This window comes from Pipra filicauda, unplaced genomic scaffold, assembly GCF_003945595.2.
Source record: "Pipra filicauda isolate LSUMZ 115617 unplaced genomic scaffold, ASM394559v2 scaffold314_size1190085_pilon, whole genome shotgun sequence".
Classification (NCBI taxonomy): Eukaryota; Metazoa; Chordata; class Aves; order Passeriformes; family Pipridae; genus Pipra; species Pipra filicauda.
The window spans coordinates 875,266-893,218 of NW_024104437.1; the positions used below are offsets into that span (position 1 = coordinate 875,266).

At 35.4% G+C, this 17,953-nt stretch overlaps 1 protein-coding gene across 5 annotated transcripts in view; it reads right to left on the reverse strand.

The window, feature by feature from the left end:
- The window catches only part of PHTF2 (putative homeodomain transcription factor 2), a 122,110-nt gene that overhangs the window by 16,101 nt on the left and 88,056 nt on the right, over window positions 1–17,953 (reverse strand). For all 5 annotated transcript variants that reach the window (XM_027730026.2, XM_039383533.1, XM_039383535.1 and 2 more), the window contains 6 exons: window positions 16,744–16,901; window positions 12,039–12,204; window positions 11,195–11,359; window positions 5,427–5,628; window positions 4,000–4,158; window positions 780–998 (listed from right to left, as the gene is read on the reverse strand). In XM_027730026.2, the coding sequence (XP_027585827.1) occupies window positions 780–998; window positions 4,000–4,158; window positions 5,427–5,628; window positions 11,195–11,359; window positions 12,039–12,204; window positions 16,744–16,901 (1,069 nt within the window). The remainder of the gene's footprint in view (window positions 1–779; window positions 999–3,999; window positions 4,159–5,426; window positions 5,629–11,194; window positions 11,360–12,038; window positions 12,205–16,743; window positions 16,902–17,953) is intronic.

Consider the following 17,953-nt stretch of genomic DNA (forward strand, 5'->3'; position numbering starts at 1 on the left):
CACTGAACGGCACATATGAACAGTTTTCATGAAATGAAGACTAAAACTTGATTGTTAATGATTGAGCATTAATAATGCATTCTGTCCAACATAAGCCTAAGACAGGTAACAACTGAACTACTATCCAAACAAACACCAAATTTTCAAAAATTACTGTCTATATGCTGCTACAGAATACCATTAAAGAAGGAAAATAAAATTATTAGCTTTCAGGCAAAAAAAAAAAAGTAAATAGAATTAGGCATATATAGTATACATGTGACATCATATAAATACATATATATAACATTAGATACTGTGTATTTCATCTTTCTATTTGATTTTTATATATACATTTATACATAAAAAACCAGAAAGATGTCCGATAAGTGCTTACAAAAAAGTAATTCCACTAGAGAAAAAAAGAGGGGGGGAGTCCCCATCCAAGACCAAAGCAACAAAAAACAAACAGAAAAAACAAGAAAAACCTCAAAGAAACAAAACGAAACCCCAAACCAGAAAAAAACCCCAACCAAACAGAACCATGAACTAGAACTAAGATTCAAACGCTCAATAAGCTATCCAATTTTTGCATATTGTCATATCCTCTTCCTTTGACAAATTAATGACTGAGTAGGAGAAATCAAATTTTCCTTGTTTTAATTCTATCAAATCACTTTGGCTTTGTTACTTTCTGTTATAGAGTTCTTTCTCCCAGGCCTCCTGTGACACGTGATAAAATGGAAAATTCTGAACTTGTGTGTAGTGTAAAAAAAAAATCAAAATTGGTAGATACCAACCTGATGAAAGGGGTCATCTCTGTATTCTTTCTTCACACATGGATTCACTTGAGGGCTTTCCACATCTGTCTCACTGGTACAGGAGGAGTGACACTCTGCACAGTGCAACAGGTCCTCCCACAGCACATCTTCGGTTTCCGACTCCGGCCTCGCACTCTCAGAATCCTGCCTTGAGCTTGAACACCGAGAACTGCAGCTTGTACCAGATTTAGGTGTATCCTGAAATTGAAATTTGTATTGGAATTAAGGCAGCATTTTTATTCTACAAAGTTTCTTGGTAGAACAATTATAAAGTTCAAATTAGTTAACCTGTGTTTATCCGGGTTTTTTATGTTCCAATCCATCATCTTTCTCACCAGAAAGATTTAGATGTTTATTGAAGATGTGTCTAAGAGGTTGCACATTTTAAGACACTGTACAAAAAACCAACAATCCATGACTCCTGCTTTGTTGAGGAGGGGATCACATAAAGAAGAATCAAATCATACTAACTATTAAAAGGAAATAACAACTCGACAGATTTTTAGAACTCATTAGTTTAGAATTTAATAGCAACTATCAAGCTTCCAGCTATGTCTCAAACTTTGAAGAACTGACTCTCAAAGTCTCCTAAAATCACATTGTTACTACTTATATATCTTCTCAAAGATAGAGTGAGTTTGTTTGCAGACAGTAATGCATCAGGTAGAGAGGAAAGGATACACATAGCTAATGCCAGTTATATGCATAGTCTGCATAGGCATACATAAAATTTTAATTATTTTAAATAATCTGCACTTGAGAAACAAGTATGCCTTATTAAACTCAAAGCTTACCCAGATGTTAGATAAAGAAAGAAAAATATTAAGTATGGGACATTCAAATCTCCCAGTGCATACACATGAAATAATCTATAGTTGTCTTCAGGACAAGAATGTGGAGTTTTTAACTACTTTCCATAATAAGCAGAATCCATTTCCTACAACACAGAGATGAAGTATTAAAAGCAGTACCAGCCTACTCATTACCATCCTCTGGCAATTTCCATTCCCTCTTAACACAAAATTTACTTCTTTCTACTAATTTTTCTTGAGAACATACACAATTTTTTACACTGAAAAAAAAATTAAGCAATGTTTCGACAGACATACTAACTTATTATCATAGAATCATAGAAACATAGAATCAGCTGGGTTGGAAGGGACCTCCGAGATCCTCAAGTCCAACCCTTGATCCAACACCGCTGCAGTTGCTAGACCATGGCACTGAGTGCCACATCCAGTCTCTTCTTAAAAACCTCCAGGGACAGAGAATCCACTACTTCCCTGGGCAGCCCATTCCAATGTCTGATTACCCTCTCTGTAAAGAAATTCCTTCTAATATCTAACCTAAACCTCCCCTGGCACAACTTATGATTTGTAATGCATTACTATCTAAAGAAAGGCTCTTCAATCTCTCTGAAAACTATGTATTTTATGTAAAAAATTTTGTAAATAAATAATTAGAAAAATTTGGTCTGAACTCTCTCATTTTACCAAGTGAGGGATAACATCAATGCAGAAGAAGTCTGAACTATTTTTTTCTTAAAAATTAAAAATTAAGTATTTATAGAAAGTAGTCACTCCCGGATACCATTGAGGGCTAAAGTTAATAAAGTAAGAACATTAAAAAGAGCTTGCTCAAACAACAATTAAGTTGACAAGTAAACATGAAGGTAAAAGAAAATGCAGGACAGAATTTGAGAGTATATCCACTGACTTCACTAATTTATTTTTTTTTAATACAAAGAAAGCTTTCATTGAATCTAAAACTATTGTTTCATTTCCTTTGTAATTGTGTGGGGGAGGCGAGTTGGGAACAACAAAGAAAGGCTTCCTCTTTCATGGCATCAGTCAGATCAGTAAATGGGGAACAGGGTGAAAAAGTACTGCCAGACCTACACATGGAGCGAATTTTGTCTCTTCGGTTTCTGAAGGTATCTACACAGCCTTCCCTACCTCTGAAGTACTCTATGCAAGAGAAAATATATTTAAGCTAAGAAAAGAAAAAATCAACTGTAACAGTGTCTTTCTGCTTCCTCTTGTCAAGCACTACAGCAGCACAAGGATACAGTCAAGAGACATCATCTGTAATATGAAACAAACAGTTCCAAGTATCGACCTGCTCAATTATCCTAAACCACACATGCAAAAGGCATTAAACACTCAAATCAATAAGCCTTCTGGATCTTTTTAATCAAAGTCTGTGAGAAATAAGTGAAAGAAGATAAGATCATCTAGTAAAGTTTCCTATGCAAAGCATCAAGGCTTTGCAGTTGTGATCAGAGAAAGTAATATCTGAACCCTTCCAAGGAGACATTTCTTATATCAAGTAGAGAGCCTACTCATGAGACTCTGCCTATCAAACCCACCTGGCAGTGGACTTTTTTCAGAGCTGATTTTATTCTTTACACTCTTTGGTCACAGTCTTAGTGAAAAAAAACAGCAATACAGCCTTTAAAGTGTTCTGTATATCTGTTAAGTTGCATACCATTAGCAAAAAAGAGCATAATTTCTTAAATAAATAAATAAATAAACAAATAAAACCACAATAGGATATGCCTTTCTCTTTCAATGTCTGAGTCCTTACAGTTAAGGACTCTGCTAATATGGAATCTATGAACTCCTCTCTTCATGATGTCATGAAGTCTCTTAAAATTTCTGAATCTTTATGCATTAACAATTTCGTTAAGACTTCATGACAATATTTTAAATTGTTTTAACAAACATGAGCGAATGAAAACTCAGAGTAAATCAGAGTTCTCCACAAGAAAGCCAGTGAATCCAAAATACAAACTAAATGGAGAGAAACAGGAGCAGCAGCATGATGAAAATTTGTATATTGTCAATTACTACTGTTTCTGTAACAAAGCAAATTTTTAGAGGAGATAACCAGTGTCAAGAGACAGTAACAGAGTTGCCATAACCTGAGGCAAGATGTACAGAACATATTTTAGGCTCCTTATAACAAATTGAAAAATAGGATGAAGCTCAAACAAACTAAATTAAAACCTCTAAATTTCAAAACACTGTCATTAAACTAAAACAAAAAAATCTCTGTCCCCCATCAACGTGACTTCCAAATAACAGACTACTAAAATCCAGTACAGGAGTAAAAAAAGTTTGAGGAAAACATACTTATTCATTAAGAAGTCAAGAAGTTTTAACAATTTACAGACAAGAAGCATCAGAAATGAACATACCTCCAGAGGATAATGTTTCTTGTAATGGTGAGATTTCCTGTTTCGAAGCGTACAATCACTAGAAGTGCGTTCCACATTGCGACGTAAAGAATATCCAGTTTCAGGCCCTTCTTCACTGGAAACTTCATCTGATAAGTTTGTCACAATCCTGTGAGTGTCCTGGTGCAAGAAACACAGTACTAGTAAGACTTACAGTCATATAGACTAAGCTTTGTTCTCAACTATTGAAATCACACTTCTTTCTACACCTTTAGTATCTATGCTCAGTTAAACCAGATATTAACATATTTTCAAGTGTCAAAATTAATTGGTACCATTAGCATTATGAAACAGAGATTGTAACATCAAAATAAACATTTTTCAAATGAAGGGCTAGTTTATATTATACCCAAGAAAAATTCCAAAATTCTTATTTTAGATGTGATTTTGTCTCAATTGAACCTAGCAAGAAAGGCTTAGAGGAAATGTATTTACATTGGGGAAAAAAATTATAACAAACAAAACCCAAAAAACCCCACACCAAAAAAACCCTAACAAAACTGAGATAGCAGACACTCTAACACGGAATTATCAACACACACAGTACAAAACTAACATTTACCTCTTCTCTCAAGGATAAGGTGCTAGAGATTGCATGCTGAGATCACTTATTTATTTCACTTCTCATTTCCCTGATTTTAAACTAAAGTTAAATTAGCCCTTACAGTAACAGAAAGAAAAAGGGCAGCAAAAAGATCAACTGTGAAAAGCTTTTTTGTATATTCTCATTTGTTATGAGATCACCAGAAAGGCCCTTGTAAAGTTCCCTTCAGAGTCTTCCTGTCATCAATGAAACACAAAAAGGACAAAAATAGCAAAGTTGCTCTCTGTGAATACAACAAATCCTTCCTCCCCCTGCAACATCATTCTCTCTTCCATGACAAACTCCATTTTCTGAGATGCTTCAAGGGCAGGACATTTCCCCTTTTTGACAGCTGAGTTGCAGACAGAAATAGGGACAGGCAGAACAGTCTGGGATGTCTTCTCTACTGTGTTTTGCACTGACACTGAAATGTTTTGATTTTCTTCAGAGGAAGAGATGAGAAGAAGAAAGGACCCTATTCTAGTCTCTGCCAATTTCTTTAATGTGGGTCTTCTCACAAAGCAAGTTCAGCATAGAAACATCTCATCCATTCTATCAAAGAAATTTAAAACTGTTTAAAAATCCTTTTTCTTAAAAGTCCTTGATTTGATGAATTTCGTGAAGAACGTAAAATGCTTGGAACTGATAAGACAACTGAACCTTGCTATCACTGCTGAGAAAGCACCTCCTGCAGAGGAACAAAGCGAAGTTTTTGCTCTGAGATGAACCTTCATCACTTTCATTCTGACTTCATCATCATTTGACAAATTAATAATCTTCCTTCGAAAGCAACAAGCGCACTTACTTTGTGATGACTGTGATTGCTGAAGACCTCTCTGGCTGTCGAAGTGCTCCACCCTGTCTCTTCTGGCCTGATCACTTCACAGCGACGCTCGTGGGCCTGCACACATTCTTCACTGCCTTTACCTGTCTTTTTCCCATCAAGGGACACGTAGCCATTATCAGTCTCTGTGGATTTATCTATTGAGTTCTTTGCTTTCTTAGACCTATATTTAAAACAAATACATGTATTAAATTAATTATTCTCTCAATTATTTCCCAGTCTAAGTCCTGCTTATTCCTCTCAGATCCTGTTTTAGTTCTACTACTAAGATGACCAGAAATAAACAACATTAACACTTGATGCAGTATTTGTAACTATTTAATCTTGTAAATAATACTCATTATTTTGTAACAATTTTTGGAAAGTATAAACTGTCAGAGTGTGTGAATGAAATGTGCACCATTATCTACTGAAAGAAAAGGAAATATATTTTTTAAAACTAAAACTTTCACAGCAACTTTGGCAATAGAAGAACCACAAACCTCAAAAGTAAACGAGAAACTCCTCTATTCCATCTTAACGAGAAAAGAGGTATGATAGAAGTTGCTTTAAGGATTATTAATTCAAAGCAAGCATGCGATTTCCTGAAGCTGCAAACATGCCTTTTATTACTCTCTACACAGATGTTTTTTGTTGTTTTAAATACACTTTGCTTATTGACAACTCTGCTAAACAGAAGGGGATTTACCTTTTTCTGTATTATCCTGTAACACCTCAGTAACATTTTTAAATATATCTTACAAACACAATAATTAAACCTTTTTTCAAAGCATAAAATCTTAAGACTACTTATAATGGTGAAAAGTCTTCCATAACATCCTCTAGAACCAAGGCCCTTTACTAGTCAATAGATGTAGCAGCAAGACTAATGTAAGAAAAAGGCTTTCTCAAAGCAAACATTTGGATGATTACACTTCCAAACTAGAAAGTGCAGTGGATGAAGGAATGAAAAGGAATAACAGTTTGCTACCTTACTGACAGAGACTACTTTTAGTCTTCAATTAAGCTTCTGTATTCTCAAAGTAAATTAGATTTTGCTTGTTAGATTCTCAGAACGCTTGGTGGGGAAGCAGGGGGGAGAGAGGGAGAGGAGAGTGTTATAAATAAAGCTTCCAGAATTTTTTATTTTTATTACAAGCAGAACACTGAGCATAGATCATAGAACTACCAAGAATCTGTCCAGTTGATCTTGTGCTCCTATGAGGGAATATGTATTGCCTTTCTCTTTAAGGAGTGAGGCATTCTGTGAGGGCTTGGATTACACAGCAGAAGATTAAATTCCTCTTTAGTATGTACATCAAACAAATTGGGAGAATTTGGATAGTCGCCTCACATTCCTTCCAAGATAAGGTATCCCACACATAAAGGGGAGTCCTGAACACAAAAATTCATTAGGAAGAGCTGGATAAAATGGAAAAGAAACCAAAAAGGACCAATTCTGCTGTCGGAACGCAGACAAAATAATGAAGAGAAGGGACAATGTTACCATGGTGTTTCATCTTCCCTTTTCATCTTTAATCTCATTTCTTCACCCCTGACTAGAAAAAATCTAACATTTACATTTATTTTAAAGCAAAGGAACTGCTGCTCCACTTCTCTTATATGAAGCTATGGAACTCACCTAGTATTCTCTGACCTACTCCCAAAATTCTTGGCCAACTTAATTTCTAAAAGAATACAAAACCATCAGAGACACTTTCTGCAGCTACTATATATTTGCATGGATTAAGTTTTATTATAAGCTTACAAAAGTAAAGAGCCAGCACATGCTTTAGCATGTGTGGTGTGCTGGAGATCAGTCAGTGAGCCTCCTGTTTGCAGACTGCCAATGTGAGAGCTCACATAAGGAGCTTGAATTTTCTAGGTCCATTAAGATAATCTAAAACATTACTGAGGCTTTGGACAAAAAGGTCAAGCTATCACCAGTAAACACATTAGAACTTTATTTCTGTGCCATTCCTTAATGCCACTGTTTAGCCAAGTTAATGAAGACAATTGACGATAGGGAAAGCTCCAGTTATTATTGAATAGAAAACTTTGCTTTTCCATGTTTGGAATAAAGCAAGTACTGTCCTTTAAGTGGCAACTCACTGTAAAAGTTTCAATAAGGTCAGTTGTGAATACTAAGGAAGTAGCACTAATATTAAATTATCTGCAATAAGGAGGAATCCAGAGCAGCAAATTTGTAATTCATTAAATATGCTTCCAGCACTATTCAAAAATTTCTTTTTAACAGTGCAAAAGCAAACACAGTTCACATCACATGCACACACACATGCAGTCAGACACACTTCCTCCACAACAGGAGTGGATTAACAAGAACTATTCCAAGTTTGACTTGAGAAGTTTTTATACATTTTATAAAAAATTTTAAAGCTACTAGGAAGAAGTAGCCTCAAACAGTTGAATAAGAACAGATAAAAGAAAGAACTTAGACATATATGGACAGTTTGTTCAGACAGGATTTCACTACTCCAGCAATGTTTAAGTGCTAAAATCACAAGAGGAACACTACCCATCTGATATCAACTAAGGCTCATTCTGAAAAACAGGTAGCTTGTCTGAAGTCTTTATTTGCTTCTAACATAAAAGCCAGTTATCTTTTGTAAGAATCCCTAAGTTTAAGTGTAAGCCTTAAGCCAGAAAAACATACATTTAGGCTTAAAATTAGACTTTCATGCACTATATTGTGCTAAAAACCAAACAAACAAAAAAATCAAAAAACACACAACAAAAACACAAACAAAAACAAACAAAAACAAAACAAACAAAACAAACAAACAAAAAAGTTTTTCCCTAGCAGACAGAAATGTATAGTTTCCTAGAATTACTATATATATTACTATATATACATATATCATCAATCAACTTTTACAGTTTTATGCTAGAACTAAAAGTATTTAGAGCAAGACAGACAACGCCATGAATGAATCCAAGGTCTTAAAAGGTTTGAACATGTGCAACATCTAAGTCAAGAATGACTTTTAGTCTTATTTATGCATTAGCTAGAGAAAATACTAAGGAAGATTTAAATCAAATTTCTGGAAGACTTTAGATTTTCACTGTCAAGTACTCTATTCCAATGTATTACCATTGGGGTTGGTCACAAAAACTCTCCTCCCTGTTCCCACTGTGAAACTTTTAGAGAAGTTATAAGATTTCCACTGGAGTAAGGACACAGAGTAAAGTCTCAAATCAGTACTACCTTCTGAATAAATCACCTGTGTGGATATTGCCTTCTTTTCCAGTGAAACTATTCAGTATTTTCTAAACTGTCACTGTGCTGGATTAAAGTACAGAATTATATTTTATCAGTCAGACTGAGTTCTGCCATTCAAAAGGATATTTACTGAATACACAGTTCCAGATTAGCAATGACCTGAGCGTAGGCAAATGATCTAAGTACGCAGGCTCCTGCCCTAAACCAGAGAACATAATTTCTGAGGTTAATTTTGAAATCATGTATTTATAACCTATATTTAAAACTCCAGAAAATGTATGTCAAAGCTTAATATATGTGAAAAACTGCTGTAAATAAACACTAATGAGACAGTCTAATGTGCTTATCTAAAGAGTTCCCAAATATGTCTTAGGAAACAAGACAGCTGTCACTGTGAAGCTTCCTTGCACTGAGGTTTCCTAAGATATTCTTTAAGCAACATTACCAAGTAGTCAATGTACTCCACACTGTGCTCTTGCTTCCTCACTCCCAGCCCCACTCTGCCATCCCACACTGCTGACAAAGCTGTTTGCATTACCATGAAAAAAATTACATGAAGAAACTGAACTGCATGGTTGAAAAAGAGGTTATTTTTTCAACTAGACAAGTTCCTCATATGGTTTGTATGGCTCCAGACATACAAACAACTGTGCCTCTGCAACTGAAGAGGTGACAAAGGACTAAGGGCTATTTACAGCATTCTCAGTCACTCTGTGCTCTTTTATCCTTTGAAGATACTGTATATGCTAAGTAGTAATCATGGAGGCTTAACATCTATATATATATACACACTACCTCTCATTAAATGGTTTAAACAAGTCTTTAGAGTAAGTTCCACACAGCCCTTCTCAACTGAAAACAGCCTGAGTCCAACAGGAGGAAAGGTAAGGAAAAAATGAATCTTCCAACACTTCTCTTCTTATTGAAGATCAGTATCTTCAATGAATGGAAAACATTTAAAAATTTACAAGACTATAATCAAAACATACAACAAAGTAATGCATTCAGACCTGAAGAACAGCCATGGTGCCTATTACTGTGACCTACAGTTTATCAAAGCTAGATTAATCTACACAGGAAAAAGTCAAATGAACTCTCCTCTTGCAATATTTTAAAACATTGTTAAAACTTCTTCAAGGTTTCAAGTAGATATTCCCAGAATATCTTATATATAACTTATATAACTTATGTAACATAACATAAGTTTTCCCAGTGGTTAAGAGCACATATCACAGGTATGACAGACATATTAGTGTTGCCATATTTAAGATGCAGCATGCACAACAAAACATCAATGTAATAACTTTGCAGTATCCCTTTTCTCAATTTCACACTATGAGCAAATTTTCACTTGTTAATACATGCTGATACATAGCACTCAAAATACTGCGTGTATAGCATATCTTGAACACATACTGCTATAGAATGTTGGTTTTTTTAAAAAAACTTTTTAATTGCCCAGGGCACTACATGAGCAGATTGATCCTTTCCAAGATAGCTCTGGAATCCAACAGGTTTAGGTGTTTCTTCTAATTATAACAAAACATATCTTCTACATTTATTTATAAACTAAACACTGTGCCTATTTGAATCCTGAAAGCTTTTCCTTCAGAAAAAGTGTGTGATTTGATGACAGTGACAGAGTTCAATAAGCGTTCTTTCCGAGTAATAAGCAGCTAATGTAATAAAGTAAAACTGAAGAGTTGAACTGAGAAACTGAGCTGGTTTGTTCCTGATAGCCCACACAGAGTAGTCCTAATTAAATAAAAGTTAATTCTCTACCTCACTCTCGTGAGATCCTGCCTGGAGTACTGTGCTAAGCTCTGGGGCCCTCAACATGAGAAGGACATCAATCTGTTGGAGCAAGTCCAGAGGAGAGACAAGAAGATGATCAGAGGGTGGAGCACCTGTCCTATGAAGACAGGCTTGGAGAATTGGGTTTGTTCAGCCCAGAGAACAGAAGGTTCTGGGGAGATCTTACAGCACCTTCCAGTCCTAAAGGGGGTTACAAGAGAGCTGGAGAGGGACTTTTTAAAAGGGCATGTAAAGACAGGACAAGGGGTAATGGCTTCAAACTGAAAGAGGGCAGGTTTAGATATAAGGAAAAAATTATTTACTGTGGAGGTGCTAAGGCACTGGAACAGGTTGCCCAGCAAAGCTGTGGATCCCCCATCCCTGGAAGTGTGCAAGGCCAGGATGAATGGGGCTTTGAACTTGGTCCAGTGGAAGGTGTCCCTGACCATGGCAGGGGGGATAGAACCAGATGATCTTTAAGGTTCCTTCCAACACAAATTATTCTATGATAATTCCATATTTTTTCAAAATTATTGCATCAGCATTTGCAAAAGTCAAGAAACAACAATTAGTACGTTTTCAAATACTGAGAGGAGTTTGCTATTAAGAACAAAAAACTAGATCAATAGAAGTTTAATCATTACATCAATGTTTACTTATTTAGAAAAGGGATAGTGCATCTCTAACACATACGTAGCCTTAAATAAATACAAACCCTGATAAAAAGAAAGCAGCATGCCAGATATCTCTGAAGACAGCGCCAATACTGCAAGAGGTGCTTGTACCGTAGCTCTGCACTGTTCCCTCCTGTGTGTTATCTGTGGTACTAGAGCCATCTCCTTCCCTATGTACTTCCAAATGTGCTGCTTTCCTTAATTTCCTTCATCAAAAGAGATTAAAATTGGAAAGTAGCTTTGTAAGTGCAATTTGCTAGTTCTGTAATGTGTTCAGCAGTTTAAGCATGCAAAAACAAGCAAGATTTCAAAAGTATTTTGCTAAAGTTTTATCGTATAAATTTTATAAATTCCATTTAATAAAACTAAACATTGCACATTATCATAACACTTAAACACAAAATAAATTTCACTTCATCATCAGAGGCTTAGACTACAAAATTCACTACTGCAGGGTTTCCCATTTTAATGGGACAACTCACAGTGGCAAACCAGTCAGTGAAGTACTTGGAAGAAAGGTTCTACACTTCAGAGAGCATCTCCTTTAATGTATGCTTCCCACAGATCACTGGACAGTATTGCATAGTTATAAAACTACATTTGCAGTAATATAAACATTGTCACTCTATTCAGATAGAAACTGTTTTGAGGCAAAAATTCAGATTCAATGCATTAAAATTCAAATAAAATTATGCATAAATTAGCCAATGCATAAAAGTTAAAGAGCACAGTTAAGCACCCATTTTAAAGTTTCAAATAAAAACAGAGCACTAATTTCTCATCTCTTGCAAAATAGAGACTGTAACCCCCTACATTTTTTTCATGCATGTTCTTTACAGTAGTTCAACAATCCTAAATGATAAAGTACTTTAACACAGACTATACCTTCTTCTTTTACCCCCTGTGCTAGGAGGTGGCTTAGGAGTTCGTGTTGAAACAATCTGACAGTGCACAGTCCCAAGTAGCAACATTAGCCATATCGGCCCAATGACTTCAGTCAGAGGTATATTATGTGGGCTTTGGGCTGCATAGAATAGCACTACAGCAGCAACTGGAAAAGAAGGGAAATGAAGTTGAGTTCAATATTTGAAATGCCTGAAATGGCCTACTCGTTATATGGCTCTTGTTAAAACCAAAACCAGTCAGTTAGCCCTTTACCTGTATTTAAATCACCTCATGTAATTCTGAGAGAGAAATCCTAATTGCTAAAAACCAGCAGCGATAAAGGTTTAAACAGTTGCCTACTGTCTTAATACCTTTCTTTAATTTCACACAATATTATAGGTATTGCTCAAAAAAAAGGTGGCAGAATGAAGGTGGGGAAAAGCATTTGGAAAGCTCTATCTGTCATGAAACAACTTTAAATTACAGTGAAACACTTGCAGGAGAAAAAACCAAAAAGCAGCTTAAACAAATGGAATTCTAGATCACCTGTAATGACACAGCACAATCCAACAAGTTAATTGAGACTTAAGACTAGAAACTCTTTATAGTAGAATGTATTTTAAACTCCATATTCCAGTTAAAGGACAAAATTGCCCATCTGGATAGACAGCCACTCATAAGAGCAACCAAGTATATATTTCACATATACTTGTGTGTATATTTTTTAGCAGTGAGGAAAGATCAGAGACAAAGCATGTAAACTACGAGCTAGTTCAGCTGAAGTGACCAGGACTCTAACTAGCACTTGTGGTTGGAAAAGGAGGAGCTTCTAATTCCATCGCTAACTAATAATTTTGTAACCCTATAACCACTTTCCACATACAGCCAACACCCATCCAGCTATTCTTTCTCCTGTACCCACAGCCCGACCACTTAGAAACATTTTTACAGGCCCCAGGTCAATCTGAACACATTCATCAGGTGTGGGGCAGGCAGGAGAGGTAACCCCTCTCTTTTTCTGCTTATTCTATGTCCTTGCCACTCTGCCTCTCTGGCTTGGAGTGCTGTGTCTATAAATCAGCTGAGAGAAGCTATCAAAAAAAAAAAAAGCCCAAAACAAAATTAAAAAAGCCCAAAATTAATCGAAAAAAATGCAGCCACATGCAAAGCTACATGCCATATTCAAACACCTAAAATGAATCACATGAAGCCACACCTAACAGCAGATACCTGGACGTGATGTTCTCCACTAAAAAGAGATTCAATGTGTTTTTCATTAACTAATCTTTTACAAGGTAACCAGTATTAAAAACATAATGAACATATGAAACAACTGAAATATTTTTGATTGTGGAAAAACTATTTCTAATTTCTCCTCAGTCTTTTTCCTAAATTAAAGCACAATAGTCTTGCATAGAACACACAGGGTATCTTTTATTATTACGTGTGGAATAAGTTTTTGCCGCATGAGGTTTCTCAGAAAGACAGTATGCATCTATGAGAAATCCAGCTTATTAAAAAATAATAAAAAAAGGTACAGATATCGTTGTCTCTTTCTAAATGAGCTTATCTAGGTTCTCACACATACATTATCTTCATGAGGTAAGAGTGTAAAGAAGTAGCCAATTTTGACTCCTACCATAAAATTAGGATAAACATATTCTTCTGAGAACACAGAGCTCCAGAGATCCATGTGAAATGATTTGCAGGAGTAGGTCTACACAAAATAATTTTAAACTTCACTACTGCTACTTAATAGACATTTAGCAAAGCAGAGTTGTCTAGAAGAAATCATGTTCCAGAAGACAGGAATCTGTAGACTGGGGACTCCCACCACAACGTTTCACACAGATTTAGGAAATCTCCTGATCTTTTCAGTGGGAGGGGAGGGAAATCCAAGAATTTCTTTGTGCCCAGAGTGTCAATATGCTCTCCTTCAGGTTATTCAAGAATTGGTCCTACCAACAGGTAGGTAGGAGTGGTCAGAACAGGATTTCTCACAGCACTTTTAATTATTTCTTTACATATTCATAGTATTTGGACTTCCACTTTCCTAAAACACAGTGGTTTATTTTGTGAAACAGACACAAATGAAATTATATCACACTGAGCAAAAAGCTGTCTCAAAGAAAGCAATCATACATTTCAAAGACCAACAAGCATTTATTTTTAGAGCATTTAAGGCTTTGAAATACTTGTAATAGCAAATTTAAAAAGGCATACATACTTATGTATCTCACCACCACAGTAAACAATCATTACATCACTGTTAAAGTTTCTTGCTTCATACTTAAGAAATACATGATAGAGATATACACTGTACTTTCACTCTTGATTTTCCCATTAGAATATAAAAACATTTTTAAAGTAAAAATGAGGTACTATTATATATTAGATAGATAAGGAGTCACAAGAAAAAGGTTTTACTTCTACCTTAAGTCGCTGGCCTGTTCTGTGACCTTGAACAAAAAACATTTGTCTGTAGTTCTCTTATCACACATTGTGCTAAGCACTTTACACTAAAGGAAACCAATGCAAATAAACCTGGAGTTTAAATGTACAGCCAAGGAAAGAGCTTTTTCTACAGACTTACATAAATGCTAGCAAGTATCCTCTTAAACCTAATCAATTTTAAAGCAGTAATGCAGTTCATAAATCTATAGAAAACACTTCATAATTAAAGAAAATAATTTAACTAAACATATATAAACAAAATAAAATCAGACCATTTTACAACAATGTCAGTGAGAATCTGTCATGATGACAGAAAGTCCAAGTTACAATACAAAATCCAGATTCAGGGTAGAATTATGGCTACTGGAATTTGAAATTTCTTACGTTTCCATCATAGATTCTTGACGTTTTGGTGCTGCCTTGCCAACCTTGTTAAAATCAGTAACTGAGCACAGTGCTAGGGGGGGTGGGATGGAGTGTGTTTTAAATAGTTTCCAGTAAGTAAATCTGTCAATTTAATTTCATTTCCATGTTCTTTTAATTTATTTCAAAAACTATCAAAAACTCTGCAGCTAATTCAGCACAGTTTAGATATCAAGTATTTAAAATAGTCTATAGAGTGATATGGAATACAATTAATTATTTTATTTGTTAATTCACAACCTCAGAAATATCAGAAATACTTCATCATGTTATAGGCTATATGGGTTAGGGAACTGATGCATTCCAATTATAACTTAGTAAATCACAGATCTCAAGAAATCTGAGGGGGGAAAGCGTTAATTATAAGATAGTTCTGTAATTAATGTCCTAAAAACTTGCTTGCACTCAGAATCTGCATTGTCTTACTATTTTGCTACTTTTAGAGTCTTATGAAAACTCCATAAATTTTTAAAATAAATTTCCCAATAGGAATATAAAAAATTACTGTTTCTCAGAATAAGACACCTATGAACATAGTAGCTAACTACAATTTCTGTCTTTTACTACCTATATTACTATAAATGAGTTTAAAATTATTAACACTATGAGATCTCTTACTGTAGTATAGACAAATGCTAATGTATGCAACAATACTTCTTAGGAACCTATCTCAGAAATGAGGATAAGAAGGACTTTTGATAAGAGGTCACATGAATATTTGCCAGCATTGCAGGTCTTGAGGCACTGGCACTATGAAAATAATTTTATAGCTGCTAACATCACCACATGAGGTACTGTCATTTTTTTTTAAAGTCCCTATCTTTTTTAATTAAAATTTCCAAATGATATAGTGATTCACAACTGAAAGGACAGATGGCAAAATTAAAAACGTAATATTGTATCTTAATTGATTTCAGTGGAAAATCTATTAGTCATTTAGCTTCTCAGGGTACTTAAAATGCTCCCAACTTTCATTAACCTTCTGTTCCATTTCTGTTGTACATACTTCTGAAACACTTATTCTTCACCCTTTTAGATACTGACTCACTCCATTATATTTCTTCCTTTCTAGTTTTCTTCTTATATATTACATATATTTAAGAGAATCACAAAGTCAGATTGCTCGAACTCAATACTGAACATCCGAAAAGTTGTGAACTCCATTCACTGGAGTTGTGAACTCCAGTTTCCCAATAGCCCTTCTATAATTTAGGAAACATAAAATTAAGATGCGTAGTCTCCCCATTGCAGTAGAAAAAACAGCAGAAGCACAGAGGACAGTAAGTCCCTCATTTGCCAGTCATTCAGGAGCACGGTTGAGGTCAGACTGAAGTAAGCTAGAAGGTCACTGCCTCTCATGTAACAAAATAACATGTGGAAGGACAACTGGAAACTGGTCCATCAGATCATCCTACGAGGCTGCACAAGCTGCACACACCTTGGCAGGCTTGGCCTTGCTTGTTTCTTGATCAGAGCTCTTGATCTGCACAAGAACCAGACACACCAAAAATCGAAGGCAAGATACACTCCCTAAGCCAAAGGTTTCTTCAATATTGTTCAGTCCTGAACTAAATTAGATAGCCCTGAAAACCTAAATTATACACAGAGGTGACAAACTAATGTGTGCTAAATGCTGAAGACAGTCTGTGAGGAGATCCTTAAATTTTTCATTTTGTCCCTAATATATATGTAAAAGAAATGTTAATGAAGAGACAGAAAATACTGGAATGAACCTTAACAGCATAACATGCACCAAGTAGCATACTGCAGCTTCCATACAGTTAAAATAAGGCATTCAGTTGAAGTTGATGCTGTAATCCAACTCTACCTTGGAGAAGGTAAAGAACAAGCAGCCAGAAAAAAATGACCCGTGATGTCACTTGTAGCCACCACCTGTAGAAGAACGGAAAGAAAACAACTCTCACGATTCCTTTGCGGGTCAAAGATGTCCAAGGACTTTCAGGTTTTGCTTTAGCAAAAGCAGAAAAAAAAAAAAAAAAAAAAAAAAAAAAAAAAGAAATTTAGATTTATTTCATTTTACGGCTAATAAAAAAACTCTAATTGTACAAAAACTCTACTCTAGCAGAGTAGTTAAGATAGTGAAATGGTGGAAGTACGAGATTTATTCAAATAATTGTGTTTAATAATTGCTCCTTTAAATAACTATCTCCTCCATCCAAAATCGGCATAAATTGTTGGTGCCCTCTTGGTTGCCATTATCAGGAATTTCCAAAAATTCCTGCATTTTGGAATGTTTGAATAACAAAGCATTGGCATTTCTTACTATGTCAAAATTACTTTTAAATAAATTACTAAAAATTGCTTTTTCATAGAGGTATCAGAAACTTGTTATTAAACAAAAGAAGTCTTATGAAAACTACATGTCCATGCATGCACAGCAGAGCCCTTTCCAACACAGCAAAGGGACCTAAAATATCAACATCTGTAAATTGCTCCAGCCATGTCATATGGGAAAATGGAATAAGGTTGAGAAGCATTGAAGTGGATCTGTCCAACTGAGGACTAGCCTCAGGAGCAGGGAAGCCACCCAAAGAATATTTTTGTCTCTCCTTCCACACCATTTTTCATCTCTCTCATTCAAATGTCCTTTCTCTCCATTTCTTTTTCTTCCTGCAAATTCCCAGCTAGAAAGTGTGTAACATTTACTTAATGGGGATGTGACTTAAATTATGCCAAGTTATTGATTGGAAATGGCAACTACTGCATGCTTCTATGCCATCCCCACCTCGTTTACCAGCAGAATTGGTATTAGTGAGCTCCGTGCTGCCACAGGTAAAACACTGCCAGCACTGAAATTGCTTTAATGCCAACTTAGACATCCACGCAGAGCAGTCATTTAAATGTTATTCACTTACATCATCATACTTTAAAAGTTCAAATGTTATTTGATTTTGTTTCTTTCTCTCACATTCCCATTTTTAAAAGGTTATATTGTAATATTGCACACCCACAGATGTTAAAAGAGATAATAACAGGAGGGGGAGACCAAGTAATATCCTTTTGGGGTTTTTCTGGAC